The following is a 21,473-nucleotide window of genomic DNA, read 5'->3' on the forward strand; positions in this document are numbered from 1 at the left end:
TGTGTCTGTGCAATAGACAAAAAGACCTATCATGCGTAGATTTTGAAGAATATCCTTACAAAAAGACAAAAAATCTTCATTTTGCAAGGTTTACTGCCCCTTACGTCAGAGGTAAGTAAGGATACTTCTTTGAGTCCCCTCCTATAGGCATGTGCTATCCTTGCAGAACTCCCCAGGCGTCCCTTTTCGTTAACATTGAAGACGTTGCCGTAAAGGTCTGGATCGGGATTAACAGATAAATGGCGCTGGTCAACCCCAGACACTATCGTGATTTGCTTCTCTAACCACACCCAAGGCTAGTTTCCAGTAAGACAGATTTCGGGTAGATCGAGGTGGGCATAGAGCTAATTCATTGCCCCTCCCGCACCTCTCCCTCTTTTCATATTATTGATCTTGAATATTATTTTTGGATTAACAAACACTGAAACTAGTAAAGCATTATTCCTATCGTTTGTTCTTATCATTTTTCTCTCTCCTGAAAAAAAGTTGTTTACAAATTCCTATCTGTTTCTCCGAGAAAAGAGAGGTTATATTTCTTGCACTTTATAAGTATACCTCTGCGTTTTAGTTGTCATCATTCTACAGTTTTATTCTTGCATATGGCACTCCTAATGGTGTTGAAATGGATCACAAATTCATAATCTTCCTCCTTGAGGATACTGGGTGTTCCTGAAACCCTGTTATGTAGGGGAATTTTGCGTTAGTTTTCTTTTCTGTATCCATCCACTTGTTTGATTGCGAGCGTAAATTTTACTAGATTTCTTGAATACATCGTTTATGGACCACGGTGGCTGAGCTAACTTTGAGAAACCATTTCGTTTTAAAACATTTCTAAATTAAATTATGTGGGATTACCTATCCTAAAAGCTCTAAAACTGAACCTAAGAATTCTTTACGGCATTTCTACGAAACCAAAATTAGGCATATTTGAATTCGTATATGTCCCTTTTATTCTTTATCTCATTCGCCTTATTTTTTGCAGCACCATAAATTTCAATTTGTCTTTCTACCACATTATCTAGTCAGTCATTTCTCAGATTTATTTTTTCAGTCTTTCTTATCCATCTACTTCTCTATGCTGTTATTTTACTCAGTTATCAGGCCTGATTACACTGTCTATTGTCCTTCTCTTTCGATTCTTCATTAACCGTCCGTTTCCCTTCTGCAAAAATTTCATCTCTCTTTCAGTGTACCCTTTTTTCTTTTATTCCCAGATATTGTCCCATTTAAAAAAAAAATCAAGTCTCTAGTACTTCCTTTGCATCAGGGATGTGGTTTTCTTTTCGCAACTCCTCTCTTTCCCCTTCACGGGGGTTTCTACCTGCTTCTACGAACCACAGATCATTCTTTCCAATTCAGCTTCAGTCATTTGTGTCTCCTCTGCTAGGGCTTCATATTCTCTTTTTATTCGACTGATTTTCATGTTTTTCTTGACATTTTCTCTCTCTAGACTTTTAGTATTATTCTCTTTCTCTTTCGTTTGTTCTCAAAGTCATTCCATATCCTTTTCAAGGTCGTTTATTCGGTCTTCCCTGGGAATTCTGTTATTCTCAGTTTGTTGTAGAACGTCATTCAAATTCTTTCCGTTTTCGAGAATTTAAGTTTTCTATCCAATTCAGATACATTCCAGTACGTCCTGGTCTCGTTGTTTATCCTTTGATTTTCTTTCTTCACATTTCTCTCTTTTATTCTCATCTCCAAGTGTTTCTAGATTTATTCTCACATCTCATTTTTTTATTAATCTTTCAAAATCTTTTCTTTTTGTCATCTTTATATATCTAAGTCTTTCTAAGTAATTTCTTTACCATGGCTCCTCCTTTCTTCATCTCCTTTCCCCTGAATCTTTATATACCCTGTTTCAAACCATTATTCACCAACCAACTTCACCAGCCATGAGTCATTTCCTTATCCCTGGAAATTAGAACCAATGGAGAGCTTTCTGCCCGCTGGACTTACATCTAATTTATAACGTTATTGTCACCTAACTTATGGGTAATGACAGCTAGCTTTTATACCCCTTTATCCAATGGATAATAGATAGTTTATAGCTTGAAATCCAATGTCAAGGGTAAAAAATAGTTTTAGCTATCTTGTTTGAGCGCCATCTTTGCACTAGTTTCATTGTAAGGGATAACATCTTGCTATCCAGTTGAATGGGCAATGGATGACTGTTTGACATCCAATTTCATTTAAAGTCTAATAAATTTAATTTAGAAACTAATAATTTGAAGTGACAGTTTCATGCCAAACGACTGTAAAGTAGATGAACAAATCGTTTCATACACCTTGGTAATTCATGGGTAACTAATGGATTGATTTCCTTGTTGTTTGATCTAAACTATTGGTACAGTGTTTCCATGCACCCCAGTTTTAGAGCATAAAGCTTTCTGTTTTGTTATCAATGGTATTTTTTTTCTACAACAACTTGACAAGAAACAACTTCATTTATCTGCTTTAGATGGAGTGGTTCGTGGTTGTTGGTTTCTGTTTCCTCATAGTGGCAACAATGACTTGGACCATCGACGGAGGATCTCTTGTTTATAATTTTTTCATAAGGGGTATTTCAACAGAGATCAGTCACATTCACAATTTTTCCCTGATCCCCTTTATCTGCCGAGAGCAACTAGATTCGCTGAAAAGCAGCACCAATATGCCGTAAATATGCCTCGCTGTCGAACCTCTCAGCTCCAGAGGTCCTTTATTCCTAACATCGTTGGACTGTGGAACAGCCTCCAAGAGGCTGTAGTGGAGTTGGGACCTCAGAAGTTGAAACGAAAATCAATGCATTACTACCATAATACTATGCTTCTTGCATTCTAATACATTTTTATCCATTTACTAATCTTTTTTTCTTTCTTAATCAGTGAGATCTCTTCTTTCTGTATTTCCATTTACTTCCTCTTGCTTCTTCCTATAATGAGCACCATATTCTTTGGAAGCTTGAATTTAAGGTCAATGGCCCCTGTGGGCTTTTTCCATATGAATAGGCTTCATCTACTGGACAGTAATTATCATCAATATTTTCTTGCTAACAGGTTTTGTAATTATAACTAATACAATGGCGAGGTCACTAATTCCGTAATGCTATTCAAGAGGGCAAGCTTTTCCCAGCCATTGGGTCTGGCAGGTATTTAGTGAATTTCGCGTCTGCTGCTTTAACTAGACATGTTAAAGAATTAATTACTCTGCCGAAAGATTCAAACTCAATTTTGAAAGTGCAAACAGCGTAATAAACCTCTGGACAGGATGTGCACTATATTTGTTATCTTTGAAATCAGTCAATCGATATTCAGGTAACTTTACGTCTGTTGTGACTATCAGAGAAGTTCTGCAGATATTTGGAAGAGAGAGAGAGAGAGAGAGAGAGAGAGAGAGAGAGAGAGAGAGAGAGAGAGAGAGAGAAACATTGAACTGCTAACTAGCAACTCTAACATTTTTTATTTTACACCAGTGGTTGTATGGAATAAAAGAAAACACTTTTGGCCACATGAAATCTTATATTCAACTGCAACATCTGTCATCGATAACTTCCAGCCCTCAGGTTTCAGAAAGGAACATTGAGAATTATGTGAATGAAGTATGGTTGTAGACAGGGACCACGCAAGTAGATGTAGTTCTGTGGACAATCTTGTAAAAAAATTCTGGAAGGAAATGAAGCGGAGCAAAGAAGGTTGCGAAGATTTCTTCCTTTTCAAGAAGCAGAACACGAAAGATAAGTCACTGAAAAAAGAATGTGATGTTAGAGAAGGGAAGATGGAACTGTGGAAAATGGAGAAATAATTTCAAATGATACAGAGAGAAATGATAAAAGTTAAGAACCGGAAAACATAAAGAGAAAAAGCGGAAAAGCAACCGGTAGAGATGAGACTACGAGAAAGACTTCAAACTGAGAGTGAACCAACAGAGACAGAAGGGAATCATGTTCAAAGGAAGCACGAATTGCGCGGGCCTGATGATCATCCTTCCGACTGGCCACGCTTTGTCTACACTTAAGTCTTAGAGTAAGTACACTGATATAAGTGAGAAGAAACAAATGATGTGATTGTATTTATATATGTGAGTGTATAGTTGGATCTCAAGATACGTCTCTACAAAGATATCTCACGAAAAATGGTTCATTAACGCAATGATTGAATCACAGGACTTTGTTTTGAAAAGGGATGTTAGACATGTTGTTACATGTACGGTGAAGAAGAGATGGACCACTGGAGACTTAAGCCAGGTATTCTTCGTCTTGGCACTGGACCAATCGAGAAGCTTCCCTCTGAAAGAAAAATGACAAAGGAGATTAAAACGTATTTTTTTTTACATCAGTGCTTGTATAGAATAAAAAAAAAAAACACTTGACCACACGAAATCTTATATTCAACGAGCTTCCTTCTTTCTATCAAAAGAAATATCCTGCCTGATTTGATCATTTACATTGATTAGAATCTTCAGTATCGATTTCCCTTCAAGAATTTTGAGGGTAAAGTGGTAGTAATCTAAAAATAATTTTATTCAATTTGCTTTTCTGTAAGTTCCTTCTTTTGCCCTTAGGTTATATTTAATCTCATGCAGGACAAGAGAGTTAGTAGGAGAAAGCTGCAGCCGTTTCTTATGGGAGTAATTATGTGCTTAAGTAAGAATGATTATGAGTTAGCTAGCCCTGTGCTCTTATTTGACTCTAGTGAACGGTGGCAGCCATTTGCAGTCATGTGGAATGGCAGGCAGGAATGAGGCTGGGAGAGAGTGAACTAAAAGGCAAGCAAACTTGAGCCGAGAGCCGTCTATAGCTACCACTGTGTAACATACTATGCGTCTACTGACAAATCAGACTTTGTCTTCGCCGATGATTTAGTATATATCACTCAAATCCGCTCTTTAGTGAGCTATGTTTGACTACGACAAAATTATTATATATAAATATAGAATTAAGGCAGCTGTCCAAGCGCTGGGACCTAAGTCATTCAGCCCTGAAACGGAAGACAGTAGAGGTTTGAAAGGTGTAACAGGATCAGTTGTTAGGGTAAGGTGGAAAGTAAATGGAAGAGAGAATATTTAACGGATGTACAGTAAAAGGAACGAAAGGGGTTGCAGATAGGGTCCGAAGTGACGCTGCGAAGAACTTTAGTAATGCCTACAGTGCATTGCATGAGGTGCATTGACTGCACTAGCCCCCTACTTAGATAAAAATGATTGTAAAACATGGGGATGATTTTCCCTTACCTTGATGAGCCTGTAAATGTGCATGACGGTGGAGATCTGCATGGAAGCACAGTTGTCCCCTCTGGTGACGGAAGTGCCAGGGAGTGCTAGTCCTGACGCCGAGTGAAGTTGGGCTTCGCTTCCGGTACCGACTCCAGCTGCTGCTGCCCTCTTGCCCCATCCTGGGGAGAAGTTGAGCTGGGCGGAGACGCAGGATACCAGAACGAGTACAGCCAGGACCAGGGAAACTCCACTGCGAACCTGTCCCCGGAAGAAGAATTGTTTGTGTAATCTAAGAATAATCAGAAATAAAAGATACAGCTCTTTCAGCTTTGTAGTAGAGTCTCAGGTGCATTTTTTAAAGGAGCATAATCACATTAGCATTGAAATAAGGTTTTTCACGTATGTGAATTGGAATGGAAATGTATTTGAGTGAAAATAGATTTGCAGAATTTTACTTTCCTGATGTAATTTACTTGAAAGACATATATCAAGAGCATTCTTTTATTTTAGTGGTTATTCAGCCATCAATGAATGCTGAAATATTTAATTTGTAAACAGAGCTTCAGGGAAATAAGTGTAGTAAACACATGAATCATTAAATCACTGTTGTCTATGATGATAGATTGATTTACACCATATTTTGTCAAATGCATTTATTCAGATGGAGTCAGGAATGACGACTCTCACATAAGTTTTATACACACAATGTCATCTGTCGGGATGCCATAGAATCTATTTGGTAAAAGAAAATTAAGAATCAGTTGTATCACTGTCCCGTTCCCGGGAATGAGTTATTCTGTCTGTTGTCACTTGTCTACGCGGAAATACTGTATACGTGAATAACAGAACATATGCTTTCTTATCTATGCATATCATCCATAACACGCCTTTTATTCTATTTTCAAACAGTTATTTCAGAATGGTGTGGAATTTTATGAGTGCTCCTCTTCGTCCTCTTAACTATATCTTCGACAACCATAAACACTCTTTGGAAAGGAAGACGCAAAGTTTTCCCTCTTTGCAGGCGAAATCAGAAGTTGTTGCTTTGATCACCGGGTACATTTTATATACATTAAGGTGACCAGATTTCTGAGACAAAATCCGGGGACATTTTCGGTTCAGAGGCGTAAAAATCTCCAAAACATGACGTGTTTTTGTCGTTGAAAAACTAAAACGGGGACACTGCAGCCCTTACCATTCACAAAGCAGCATTCAAAAGTTTCTCTTACCCTATTTATCCTAAATTGCAAAGGAATTGATAAAAATTCAATTGATTAACAATGAGTTTTTTCTCTGATCAATGTAGCTGAGATCAAGAACACTCATAGAATCAGCTGCATAAAATTGGTATCTGCCAGACACTTCTCCATATTCCTGGCATTCTAAAATAGTGAAAATAAGAGGTCATAATGATCATAATCAAAAGGGACTGTGTTTGGATTTGAAATACTGACCAATGCATTAATGTGTGTATTTCTCAGAGGAGTATCTTTTTAACAATAGGTTTGTTTTTGGTCAGCTTCTCCATAAAATCCTGGCATTGCAGGTTGAAGTTGGTCTTCACTGTTAGCAGGGCCTTCATGATAGAGACTGAACCGATTTTAGTTTTTTTTTTTTTTTTTTTTTTTTTTTTTCATGTATTCCAATTTCGGATCTTTCAGTCACAGTGGAAACCGGGGATATTTCCGGGGACAGCAGTAGCCGGGGACAGGTCACTGAAAACGGGGACTCCAGGGACGTCTGGTCACCATCGAATTCTAACCAAAATGATTGGGTCGTTTAATGAAAAGTAATAAGATTTTTCTTACTAGTACTGCTAGGGTGATGGTGCCAGTAATTGTCGTATAGGAATTACTTCAAGCTACTAACCAACATCGAACTAGTTAAGTTATGAGATGATGATGAAAATAAGATGGCATCTATCAGCGTCTTCAACATTTCGAAGAGTTGGTTTTAAAACTCGGTAGTAGTTCATTTTGAGAAATTAGAAAAACATAAAAAGGTATGTTCGTTTACTCGTTAATATGAAGTTAATATATAAGCGTTTATGTATATTTTAAAAACATAAATACTCATTTGTGGAGAAAAACGCAAAAGATCAGCGATGTTTGAAATGTCGCTGAAAGCTTAACACTACAGTTGGAGAGTCGCTTGTTGGCCTAACGTTTATGGGGGGTCTGCAGTCACGCAGTGTTTGTGTGGAAAGTGTTGGATTCTTGTTGTTCGCATTTTGTGGACACTTCCGTACACATTCAATGAGCGTTTTCATGTGGCGATATCGAATCTCTTGTCGATGATATAATATTGGTGGCTGATTCGGCCATAAAGCGTGTTTTCCTGAATAATCTTTGCCAGGCTACCAAAACTGTCTAGTACCAAATGAATGTGGGCTTAGAAAATTTTAAGTCCGCCATGAAAAATTTAAAAGCATACGTTGGCTGAAGGTACACTGACAGTTTGTAGTAAACAAAAGGTTATTGCTAGGAATGAAATAACTCATAATATTGAAGAAGAGTAACCAAGAGCATGTTTCGAATCTTGTAGGTGCATGAAGACCCAGTAGCCAGTGTCAAAAGAATGGACGGTGCAATATTCCATCAGTCAGCCGACTGATTAAGGGCCTTTTCTGGTGATAACTTATGCTCCTGACTTGATGGAAACAATACGTATTTATATGGAAAGGATAATACCGTTTGCAATATTATTATCACTTTCAAAGGTGCACCAGTGTTTGCAACTGCTAAATCATACCATGAACGGTATAGCTAATGCTATTGACTTGCAAAATCTAGGTATGCACAGGAAATTGTAGGTCGGTTGAAAGCTTTTAGCATGTGAAGTTCCCAATATCTTACTTGTTCATTGGAGGAACCAACTGTAACATCTTGTAAAGGAAATCAAAGAACAAGTTTGTATTAGTGTGATAGTTTGAATATAAGTACCTACCGGCATTAAGTGGAATGCAAAAATGATAGAGCATTCCGACAGTTTTTATGTATAATAACAAAACCTATTGTAAAACTGCAGAAAAGTTGCTCATGATTGGCCTATTTCCAATGACGTGAAGGATGTATCCCAACCTAACCATCCTTTAGCCTCCTAACCAGCCTAGGGTACCGTTCCCTGACCTGGTGGGTGGGGGAGCTTCACCGCCTTTGGATATCCTCAACGGTACAACGTAATTAGGAGAACATATGAACAACCTAATTCAGTCACTGACTTGCATTATCATTCTCGGAATGGATTTCTTGGTAAGAGACCCCATGTGATATGAGGTTTTTGCATAGCAAATTCGAACGAGGTGGGATACATATAACTTTGGTAAATCCTTACTGTGTTCAAAATTATGTAGAGAGAGCTGTCAAATATTATTAGCTCGTCCTGCCTTGTATTTAGCTGGAAGATGATTTGAAGTGATGAGCAAGACTCAAGTAGAGAAATAGCCTGAATATGCCAGAGATCTTCATTTTCTTTTGGATAGTGTCATCAGATGATAAGGTAGGTTATTGAGCATTTGAGATTTGATTTTTTACTGTGGGTGATCTGGTTAGGTACTTAGATTTTTCAAAGACGATATAAGGGCTATACAGCTTTAAGGTTATAACGTAGAACTGAAAATGTGGTTATTTGATAACTTTATAGTTTATTGTTGTTTAAAATGACACATTAAAAAATATTTTAAAGAGTTCATGTTAGGTGGAAGGTTGAATATGTTTTATGAAAATATAAAATCGGATAAAAAACCACAATTGCAATTATGTATTTTGTAATCACGAATTAGGCAGTTAATTGATTACAAATATTTATATAAACGTGCGAGCGAATGAAATGAACATCCCGATAGAATAAGGGGAAGTAATAATGACATTACTTTAGCCAAACCATTCCAAGTTGTGCAGAAGCTCAACCATTTTTGTTAAGGACAGAAAAAAAAAAGAAAAAAGACAAAGGCTCATGAAAAAATCATCTCAATGAATAGTGTCTACTATGATATATTTTCTGACTTCCTTGTCCGAAGAATTCAAGAGAAAAAAGACCTGTATTAAGGTGATATCCGCTAAATGTAGATGAAAAATGCAGAAGTAAGCAAACGTGTGTGTTTCATGTTGAAACGAAAGCAAATGAAGTTGAGGTTAGGTGTAGTACAACAGTTTCCCTGTAAATGCTTAAGTTAGAAAACCCTTTTAATAAGTCCATTCTGGTATCTTTGTAGCATGGTGGCTATGCTTAGATGCTTCTAATGTACCTGTAATATTTAAGTGCATTGCAGTACCACTGGTCTTCATTGAACGCGTCTCCCCTTGAACGAGTGGGACTCGCCGTTTTAGTCCGTTTTCTGTGTCGGAGTTCTCAAAGAATTAAGTTCATATTTGACGGTGAACTGTCCCCAACAGTTATTTTTAAGCCATTTTTTTTTCGAGTCAATCTAGAAGGGAAACAAGAAAAAGCAATACGCAAATATCAAAACTGTCAGGAAGGTGATGGACATTTTTCCTAGAATTCCAAACCAAAGTTTCTACTGGGCTAACTGTCACAGGACAGGTTAAAACTTTTTATATTCGTCAAAAATCACAGCTACATGGCTAAACCAAATGCGAACGTGACTGCAACAGGTTTCCTTTTAATGTGTTGGGAATAGGGAAGGTCGACTGTAAATATGCAGTTCAAACCATTTACATTGTTTGTTTACTGCAAAATCTATTCATGAATTCTGTTGTATTTGCGTGCTCTGTCATCAAAAATACACGCCCTGCACGAAATCAATAAAACGGTGATTACTGGGTCTTGAAAAATATGTAGCTAGCTGTGCCATTCCTACGAAACTGGAAACTTTACGGATTATATATATATATATATATTATATATATATATATATATATATATATATATATATATATATATATATATAGTCGTAATGTTCATTTTGAAGACTTGAAATTTAACTGTGTTCCCTGGCGTGACAACTCGTGTGGGTAGTCTGTAGCTTAGAACTCTGAAACCAGTTGCACAGCGTAAGTGGCGAACAACTCCATTCAGAGAAACTTAATTAAAAGAGGATTAGCGCTTATATGAACATTTTGATAGCGCTGACTGACTTTCGTTTTGCGAGAAGAGATTTACTGCACGGTCTAGTTTTAATTTTAGAAAGTGGTACCGATCACTTTTCAAATCCAGGGTCTATCGAGGGAAGTAACACTCCCTCAGGTATAGAGAGCGTTGCGTTCCTTCCGTTATAAACTAGATATCACTGCTTCAACGAGAGACTGACGAGTTTAGCATAGTAATGAGGACTATGTGGTATCTCTCTCTCTCTCTCTCTCTTTAATATCATATATATATATATATATATTATAGATTATATATATATATATATATTTATATATATATATATATATCTTATTATATATATATATACATATATATATATATGTCGATGATTGAGGTTACAGAATTCTTTTTAGATCTCGAATAGCATAATTCTATTATAAGAACCTTTTGAAAACTAACTAGATCAGCGTTGTTTTAATTATTTTTTTGTGTTCACTTTGCGCTGGTAAGAATATGCAGAAATAAATTAAGTGAATTTTCTGACGTTTTAGTCTTATGAAGACGTATAAGAGGGACCGTTGGCTGACAGGGAATAAACTGTTAGCCTTAAATCACTGCAGGCACAGTCGCCAGTTCCTTCGGCGATTGTTTGTAGCCTAATTACACTTAATAGCTATATCGTGAAAATCCTGATTTGTACATGGAAGAAAAGCAGTGTTCTGCAAGATCCACTGTTTCATGTATTGGATATGACAGTATAGTTTTAGGAATAATTTATGGAATTGTTCAAAATGTAGCTACATTTATTTCATGAAAGTGTTTTGACTTTGCTGAGATCTATTTCTCATATTAACGATAAGGTCAATAGATTGTACGATAATTTTTCTATGTTGCTGTAGTATTTACATCTAACGTTTTAATGATAACTAGTTTTTGATCTTGATGTTCCTGCTTCTTACCATACAAATTCAGACTCTAACGGCAAACCGATGCAACTGCCACCATATTTATTCCACGACCTCCCAAAGTACAATGACAATAGCCCTTGCTTGGCGTTCGTAGCGCCAGAAGCGACCTGTGCGACGAACCATTTCGAAACTCATCCGGCGATGGATCGAACAATGGGGTTATCCCGATGTCCTGGCTGTCCGTGATCCCTTGCGACCAGCTGGGAGGGCGGTGCGGTGGGCGTCTGTCCCAACCATTTATAACGGCACGTTTAAGAACTATTATTGCCGGTGCAGTTTAAAGCCGAAGGACGCAGCGCAGAATTATCAAATTTCATCCCACCCGAAAAGATGTGCCGTATTCGGCAAATGCGAGGATTTGCTCGTAATTCGGCTAACCTTTGTTATTTTGTTCTGTTAACGGCGTTCGTTTTGTTCCTTTCTCCGTGCGGCGGTCGTGATGCACTAACTGATGCCTTGTGCGAAGTGTGTGATTTTTAATTCATGCACAGAATATTTATATGAGATCAAGTCGCTAGTCATTCTCAGAGGAGGAGGAACGAAGGCTTTCTAAAGACAGAAGGTGAATATGACGGGAGTCTTCTTCAGTTTTATAGACAGTGAAAGAAGACCCCATATGAATGGGTGCTTGTGGAGAATGCTCTTGGTTACCTATAAGGAAAAGAAGGTGGGACCCAGTGTTTATGGTAATGAAACGATATGAGCAATCCAGCAAAGGGATTGATTGAATTCATATTATGTTCTCCAAAGAAAGATATGAATCCAGATACTCTCGTTGATTCGTTAATAATCTTGCAAGTGAGACAACTGCAGAAAAGAAGAGAGGAAGAAATTTGAGCCGTCGCCGTGACGCGTAGAACAAATGATCACTCTCTGGTGTTCCTGGCGGGAAGAATCTTGGTGTAGTTTTGAGCCTTTAACAACCCCGAACTCCCGTAAACATGCCGGCATCATCATCAGCCGTGAGCCCAAGTTAGTGGACTCGTTAGCAAACTTGATCGCTGAGCCCTGGGCTCGTTCGCTTTGAAGTCGCAATTTCTCCCTTCCACAGACCGAGTCTTTGGCGATTCAGTTACGTTCTGCATTAACGACATTTTTCAAGCATCATTAGCGCAAGTTAGTTCTCGGGGAATCAGGTTACAACACCAGAATTAGATCTGTTTTAGAAGAAGCAGAAGAGATTCCTATTCTTAGACGTTGGTGGGAGCTTTCGTTGTTAATTCGCTGTGTCAAAAGAATGGAGTTATGCATTTGGAAACAGTCACCATATTATTCATTAGAAGTGCGTGAATGATAACACGAAAGAAGCATCATGTAACTTACTGGCTGGCATATTTTCCGATAAGACAGACAGGGAGAAATCTCAACTTGAGTGCCGAGAAATAATGTAGAAAAAAAAAATCGGCAATCCTTAGCAGTTTTGAGTTGTTATATTCTAGAAGTATGCGCATATAAATGGCTATGTATTTATAAACGTATCCGAAATTAGACAAATTATAGCTGAAGCAAAAGAGGCTGATGATGATGGTGATGGTAACAGGTTAGATCTGCTATGTTTTATGAGCAGTTCATCCGTAAATATTTTCTTAATTAGAAAATTATTTCAAACGGCGGTCTGTGATCCCGATGCGCTTAAGGGATATTGCTTGAAGTCATTACAGTAGGGTTTTGAAAATGAAAATGTCTTTCATGCTCCTTGCGTTTTCAGCAGTGCCCACAGGAGCAGTCTGTGAGGACCGCAAAAGAACTCCAGTTGAAGTTGGCCTTTAATGCACTCTTGACACGCCTTCGAAGCGGTTAGAATACACTCGACCATTTATTACGAGAAACCCTTTTGCTCCCCTCTGATTAGAATTGACTGTTTCCTCAGGAGTTTTTGGCAACAATGGGAAATTTTCTTTAAAAAGATTTAAAGTTTCTTTTTCTCTTCAAAAGCAAACTTGACTAAGGTAACTGTAATTACACAAACTTATAAAAAGCCAACCAGCCTCCTTAGACCCACCTAAGGTCAAAAGTTGCCTTCGCTTTCCACAAGTTTTGCTGATTCCTAAGATTGCCAGACTTAATGACTTTTAAAAGTTCGTGCACATTTCATTCACATTTTATGTAAATAAGAAATTGAAAGAGAGCAGCTTTGCGCTTTTGAAAGCAACTATTTTCCCAGTAGAAAATGTAACATTTGTTAACGGGAGCAAAAATTAAACTTGTGTGAATTGTAACGAAATAAATAAAAATTTTCGGTAATACTGCTGCTTAGCATCATTTGGAAGTTAATGAAATTTAAAAAAATTACTTAATCGCTATTACCCGGCAGTTTAGAATTAAACCACAGACATATACCTCAGGTTATTTTGTAAAGTTTTATTATATATACTTGTAATTAGAATGTTAGACAACTATTGCGGGTCAGGATCATGTAACGAAGACAACCGACTGAAATTTTGAGCAGCGTATAGCGAAGATATTAGGCAAGAAGCACTTTTCGTTGTCTTGTGATGAAAATAGGTGCGTGGAGCTTTCTACTATCTGTGAGGTCATAAACTTGTGACACTTTTTATTGTTTTGCAACTTTGACATGTAAAAACTTGTTTGTATTAAGAATGACAGACGTGGGTATGGAGCATGCACAAATGCTGGACAATTCATTCGGGCTCCGAAAGTAAAACGCTGAGAACCCTTGCTATACGGTTTAGTTATTTACTCTGGGAGTGTTAGTAACGCCGCCAAGAATAGCCCATTAAGTTGAAACCGTGGCACAAAGTCAATAAACCCTGCTAAGCCTAGTTGGTAACTAAATCGGGAGTGAGTTGGTTACTAAAGTAGTTAGTTGCGTTCTAAATATTAGTATATATTCATAAAACCCCACTAAGAGTAGGTTGCCTTGGGAAGTTCCTTACGAAGTTAGCGTTGATCAAGGGCTGCTCCAACTTCTTAGCGTTCAGCTAAATTTGCTGGACACTTGCCACAGAAACAGTTGTGTGTCATTAGTTCATTTGACTAAATGAAATATCGCCAATAAACCTATTTGGCAGAGGCTGAAAGAAGACAGTATATCAAATTAACTTTATCATTTGAATCATATGAAAAGTTCATTGCTCTTATATATTGTATCATTTGATATCCAGTACTACTTATAATTGTGGCTGCACCAGATATCCCTGTTGGCCACATATTAGAATCCATCTCTATTTAATACCATAAAACCGCAATGAAGAAAAAGAGTAATCTTTACATTATAAACATGCCGAAAACGTATACATTATAAACATGCGCATTGCATGTTTATAATGTTTATCTAATTTGCTCACCATCATAATCATCAAGATAAGACACTTCCACATCTTAGTGGACTGATTCCCCAGTAGCCGATTCTGTTCCTCCAGTCATACCTGTAGAGCGGATGGTCTCCTCCCCCTATCACACAAATCGAGGATCTTTTGCTGAGCAGCATTGGGTTCATTAGGTTTGCCGCCTCCTGTCAACTTCTTACTTTTCTTTGCTTACATTAAGTAGTCTTTAGATTCGCTTTTTAAAAACGGAATTTTATTTTTTAAGTCCTCCATCATTGTCTCGACATGCGGAAATCGAGCTCGATATTGGGCTAGCACTGAATCCTATGCCTCCCTTCATTTTTCTGTTTGTATTAACTCTATGTATTTATCAACCAAGGGTAAACTCTTCTTGCGAATAGTTGGATTTTCTTGCTGCAGATATGTGCTACAAACAAATCCCCTACCTCATTCAAGTAAGGGCTCCCCATATGGAAGGAATAATGAATACTAAAGTCAGGAAAATGCTAACTAACAGGCAACTAGCTAACAAGGTTTTATGAATACCAATTTAGGTGGCTGCTACATAGTTGGATACTAAGGATTTAGCAGCCTACTAAGCCTTAGTTGCTTACTAAATTAGTACAGTTATATGCATTCGGTCAGATGACTTGCTAAGTTTTGGCCCAATCACTGGTATTAGAGGGTCAAGGGGAGGTAAATTTAAATGAATTTCTTCATGGCCTTTCTACATGAAAATATAGCGTCGCTTGCCCCGGAAAACTGAAAGGAAAACAAAGGTTTCTTTCGAACGAGTGTTGTTATGGTAAATTGCCAGGTGGCACAAAGGAAAAAACATTATATCTTTTCATCCGAAAACATTCAGTTTTTTTAGCACGTCGCTTAACAAAAGAATGCTCCTAGTGTTTCAGGACGTGGCGGATCCCTTCTCTTGATGGGTTTGAGTGAGGCTCTGACACACGCCGAACCCGAATGACTTGGCCTTTTTTTTAAGTTCTATGCTCTCTCTCTCTCTCTCTCTCTCTCTCTCTCTCTCTCTCTCTCTCTCTCTCTCTCTCGTTATTTTCAAGAGTAATCCCTATTAAATGCAGTAAAAGTCTTTTCGTATGTTGCTACAGTTTCTGTATGGGGAACAGCACAAACTGGGGTTAACTCTACGGTTTCGGATATTTCTACCCACTAAGTGGGCCTATAACCCGGTAAAAATGGTTCAAGCTGAAGCAGAATGAGCAGGGCTTTAGGACCTAAGCGATTCAGCGAAGAACTCTGCTCTCCCATTAAGGCCGGAAATCAAACATTGTAAAAAACAAGAAATTCGCATATGATGTAATGATCAGCTGAAAATTTTGCGAAAAAAGATAGTTTCAAGACAAGAGTCTCATTTTCATAAGCAACATCTTCCCTTGGCAAAGGAATTCTCTCCTTTCGACGTCAGTGGGAGTCAGTCAGCGGTCATCAGCCTATAGTAATCAGACTGGGTAGGTTACACCATCGAGTCCGGGAAAATACTAAGAAGATTGGGTCACACGAATCACGCACAGCATTCCTTTCGCTTGCTTCTGGTTCTTCCTTTCTTTCTTTCTTTCTTTCTCTCCCTCCCGTTTCTTTCGTTTGGTTCTCGTTCGTGACGGAAGACATTTTATACCTTTGTAATGAAAGCTTAGTATAGTTTTCTCTTACAGAAAACTATTGAGGTGGTTTTTGTTAGTTTGTCGCTCCACAATTTTTCAGTCTTAAAAACCACTGAGACTAGAGAGCTACGAGTTGGTATGTTGATCATCCATCGTCCAATCATCAAACCTACAAATTATAGTAGTTTTTAAAATTTTATTTAAAGTTAAATTTCCCATGATCGTGCGTCTGACACCGCAATAGGTGCTGAAAATTTCATGGATCGCAGCTGAGAGATTCATGGGCCGTAAGTGAAAGTTTCATACAGCATTATGCGGTGTACAAAAAGGTTTCTTCGGCGCATTTTTATTTATTTTTTTATTTTTTTGATGACCAAGACCTAACAATCGTGTGTGTGTGTGTTTATAGGTGAGGCATAATTCCATTTAATGTTTCTGCTCCCATCATTGCTCCTACATACTTGATATGATATAAGGGCTTGATTTATATATAATTTTCATTTTCAAAATGCACTGACTATGTCAGCTGAATATTGGTACGAGTTTTCACAGCGAAAAATTTTCAAGCTTTCCATCCTAAAAGTGTGTATGGTAGATGACGGCGATGAATATATTGTTGAATATGGTGATTTCGCATTTGAGGGATGGAATGGCACTCGTCAGTAGGCTGCTGTATTTCGGCTAAATTCCCCCTAATTGAATAACATTACTGCGCGGGAAAGGACCCTGACGCGCCCACTCTGACATTCTCATTTCATGTCAGTCATTTTCGTTCCTTCCGTTCCAGTTTGTAACGTTGAATTATATTTACTATAATTCTTCATTTGGTTTCGCGAGTGCTGCTGTTTCAGGTCTTTTCCAAAACAATTTTATGCATTCTACTTATTTATGGTTTCATTGGCGCCTCAAATCTTGTGTTCGGTATATCCTTGATCATTTCTTCTGGCCTGCGCTCGATCAGGACATTCGGTTGGCCATTATGTTTGCTTTTGCACTATCAGAATAATATCAGAGTATATTCACTTCTGTGATTGTCATTCCTGCAAGTAAAATATAATAGAATTTCTTGCCAAAACCATCTCTTCTGTCATTTATTCCGTCGGGATATTTTGTGTAGAGGTCGTACTCTTGTGAATACAATTGGCTAAGGTACTTTCTTTTCAAGTAACTGTCCTACTCGGAGGAGAACGATCTTATCAGCAATATAAATGACGTACTGGCTGTGTGCATTCCAATATAGATTAGGTATGTTAGAATGTGTAATGATTTATATTCAATATGCACCTGGGAATTAGAAGACTGTGGTAGGTCATAATCAGGGCGGAAAAGGAAGTGACAAGCCCGGGGTTTGTGTGTGTGTGTGCGTGCATGTGCGGGGCCGCTTATGTGTGCGTAAATATCAAGAGGGAGTTAGAATGAATAGTTTTTATTTAAGGGGAAACGCGATGTTTAATGCCTGCGGGATACGACCCTTTAACGGCGTATCTGCATAAGCTATACCGAACGATGTTAATCTCTCTCTCTCTCTCTCTCTCTCTCTCTCTCTCTCTCTCTTATATTTTCCTGGCGATAATTTAATAGCTGAATCGGCGGTACGTGTCCTTGCTTGCTTACTTACTTCCCAACATCCGGACTCTGTTGCCAAAAAGTAATCAGATTAGGCCTTTGGGTGTGCACGGGACAGGCAAATCAGGGAAAGGCAGAAACGATAGCTTATTACAAGAGACTTTCTCCGACTCCATGAAAACTTCTATTTTCTTCGAACAATTTGTTACTGCAGGCTTTTTGCCTGACTTCTGGCTTTTATTTAGGGAAATTCGCCTTTTATTTGAAAAGCTTATGGATATAAAATATTTATTTTAATAACGAAAAGATATGCTGTGACGTGAAATTATTTGGTGAAAATGCACCTGCATTGTGACTATAGTATTATTATTATACGTCTATAATCGTGTCAGAGACGATAATCGCTACTGAATGTGAATGAATATAAGAAACCTTAGCATTAGATCGTGAACGCAAAAGAACGGAACAATCGGGTCTGTTTCACTATGACAAAGAGGCGAAGGGAAATCAAGTTACAAGGTGTTTGTTCCTTCATTTGAGCGGTTCGAACGACCAGTGAACTTGTGACCCAGAAGAGAGAGAGAGAAAGAGAGGCGCCGGTTGAATACATTAATTGCCAGTCCGTTTCTCTGTGCGTCGGTTATCAACGAAAAAAAAAAATGCTAGCGGTATAAAACCTGGATGTGGCCAACTGTAATCATGCCAAACATTACTCTGTACAAGAGGCGTCGGAATCCTACCACTCCATTAATAGGTGTGGATGGAGGAACAGAGAAAGGGAAGAAAGAGTATAAATGGTAGAGGACAACGTAAGCAACTCACGTCAGGAGTATTTATGAAAAGCGAGAGAAAACTACAAAATAAAGTTAGTGATATTCGAAAGCAAATTCCGCAGCCTTCGCGAGCTGCAACAGGGATAGAGGAAATCAAATTACACTTCTGAATGAAAACAAAAAGGAAAAGACTTCGACCGTTTTCCCGAGGAAGAAAAACAAGAGGAAAATAAACAGAGATGCTGAATCTCTCTCTCTATCTCTCTCTCTCTCTCTCTCTCTCTCTCTCTCTCTCTCTCTCTCTCTCTCTCCTTAGCTCTGTCTGCTTTTGTGTATGACTGAGTCTCTTTATCTTTCAATATCGGAGAATAAGTTACTTACACACACATTTTATAGTACTGGTAATCTTCTTAGGCACGAAGATATAGTAATGCAGTTGTATTCCACATAGGAAAATGAAAAAAGGTATATCTCAGAAATGCCCAACAGTCGTCCTCCAATGGACTTCTTCTTGGAGCGTTTATTAATAAACGCTCCAAGAAGAGGTCCATTGGAGGACGAAACTGTTGGGCATTTTCTGAGATATACCTTTTTTCATTTTTCCTATGTGGAATACAACTGCACAACTACATATATTATATATAGATAGATAAATATGTATATATGAGTCTATCACATCGCCGTGATGCATATATACGCATTAAGCTACAAATGTCCTTTAATATCTAACTTGCTCTACCTCGGAATTAATATATTTTCATATATGTTAACGGAAGGGGAATTTTTTGGTTAAGAAATTCGTCAGCTCAAGGACGCGAACCACGGAACCAAGAAATCAGTACGTCATTAAACATTCATCACTACTAATCTTAATAATAGTGTCACCAAGAAAAGAGATGACAAAAAAAGAAAGAAAAACGGGAAAAAGGAGAAGCTTCTCCCTTCAGGGGGGCTGGGGGCGGGGGAAGCCTGAGCATAGAACCTTTCGAATTCTGTCTCCACTGTAGTACAGCCTGAGGAGACACTCCTTCCCTTTTCCCCTTCACTTGCACTGCATATTTATCCCTTTTGTACCGCTACCTCGGAAGGGAGTCTCTTGTCCTCTTTCCCAGAGTGAAGCGGAGAAGGCAACTTTAGGTCTAGAAACATAACGTCGTGACGTTTAAAAGCTTCTTTTATTCATTTAGCTTGTGATTTCTTTTAGGAACTATATTCCCCGTAAGAGGGTAGTGCCGTCAGTGCACATCATGCGGTGCGCTGTAGGCATTAATTGAGGTTCTTTGCAGCGTGCCTTCGGCCCCCAGCTGCAACCCCTTTCGTTCCTTTTACTGAACCTCCTTCCACACCTGTTAGTGTCAATGTTCTCATAGGTCCTCTGGCGTCAATTCTATATCACTTCAAGTTAGCGCTCAGAACATTCTTCGTATTACAGAATGGAGCAGCACTAATTATTCGAGTGACACTAACAATAGAGTTTATGAGATATCTTGAGCAATGCGTGTCTGTGAATTATTGTCGTAGGGTATTAAGCGGTAAAGCATCCGAGATAATCGCAAGCGATAATTTGCCGGCCCAGATGACAATGAATCTTCAATTATTCTTCTTAAATGGCTCAAATATATATATATATTCCGGATAAAATGATTATGTCTGAGTCATGTGCGTGCTTGTGAAGGCTAGTGAATGCAAATTGTCCAGACAATAATTGTTTAACTAAGTTGAACTTACAGCATGGATGATATTTATATATTTATATATCTTGCATTCCATTGTAACTTAAAAGGGAAGGAAACGTTTATTATAAATGTAGATAAATGCATCTTTCGTTCACCAGTAAAGAACTAAATACCTACCTATACTCTGTTTTTTTCCATCTGTCCATCCGCCTGTGGTGTTTTCGCATGGTAACACTGCGTCTCGGGCTTTCCCGGGCTTTAAATAGTTACGCTACGTGTACGTTTTAGGTAAATAAAAAGATATATGGGTGTATATTTGCAACTGAAAAGTGTTTTAATAATTTACTGAATGCGAAATACACCGTTAATATTCGAAATAGGATATTATTCAAACCCCGGGACGCAGTGGTACCATGCGCAAACACCACAGGCGGATGGACAGATGGAAAAAAAAAACAGAGTATAGTTCTTTACGGGTGAACTGAAGATGAATTTATCTTAATCTATAATGAACCTTTCCCTTTGAGTGACAATGAAATACAAGACATATAAATATCTACGTGAACCTCTCGCATAACAATTGAAATGTATGAACTTTTTTTTTAAAGTGCATTCAAGCTGTATCAACTTAGTCAAACAGTTATTTTTGCCAAAATTTTTTAATGTGAAAATGTCTGAGAAATTTGCATTCACGACTCAGACATAATCAGTATATCAGAGATATATATTTAGAAAATATTTTTATATTCTTCAGGGCCATAAGTTTAGTCGTACGGTAGATAGGCGAGGCATATCCTAATTTAAATCTGTTTAGTGTCCCTTGTTATGATGAAATGTAACAGCAACCCAAAAAAAGCGAAAGTCAGTATATACCTATATATGTGTTTCCTGCGATGAATGAGAATCTCGAAGGTTCCGCTGTATTCAAGTGGTGTACTCCATCTTGTTGCACTTCTTCGCTGTCCATCAGAGCGAAACGGAGTCTACAGTTCAATCGTTGGTCAGTTCAGTGGAATATGAAGGTGAACTCCAATAGAACCAACATTGATTACCTAATTCACGTGCCATGCTTCCAAATGACGATTTGTTGTGCAAAACAACACTTTGCTCAAGTGGTTTTGACTGACAATACTCGGGCGTTACCCAAGGCACCCAGCTTCTGCCTCCCTAGTGTCTTACACATGATCCAGGTGGCAAAAAACTTTTACGATCTTTGGTATATATTTCGAATGTTCAGATGCCAGAAGCCTCCAGAGATCTATTTTCTAGGTAAAACTTCTCGAGATGTTGACCTTCAACCCCAACGATGGTAGCCATAATTTATATAAAT

At 38.1% G+C, this 21,473-nt stretch overlaps 1 protein-coding gene across 1 annotated transcript in view; it reads right to left on the reverse strand.

The window, feature by feature from the left end:
- Positions 1–3,477: 3,477 nt before the first annotated feature.
- Positions 3,478–21,473, reverse strand: part of LOC135212730 (red pigment-concentrating hormone-like) — a 36,697-nt gene continuing 18,701 nt past the window's right edge. The window contains exons 2-3 of the mRNA XM_064246435.1: positions 5,209–5,448; positions 3,478–4,264 (exon numbers count right to left, since the gene is read on the reverse strand). Of these exons, the coding sequence (XP_064102505.1) occupies positions 4,214–4,264; positions 5,209–5,448 (291 nt within the window). The 3' untranslated portion in view covers positions 3,478–4,213. The remainder of the gene's footprint in view (positions 4,265–5,208; positions 5,449–21,473) is intronic.

The sequence above is a fragment of the Macrobrachium nipponense genome, chromosome 41 (assembly GCF_015104395.2).
Source record: "Macrobrachium nipponense isolate FS-2020 chromosome 41, ASM1510439v2, whole genome shotgun sequence".
Classification (NCBI taxonomy): Eukaryota; Metazoa; Arthropoda; class Malacostraca; order Decapoda; family Palaemonidae; genus Macrobrachium; species Macrobrachium nipponense.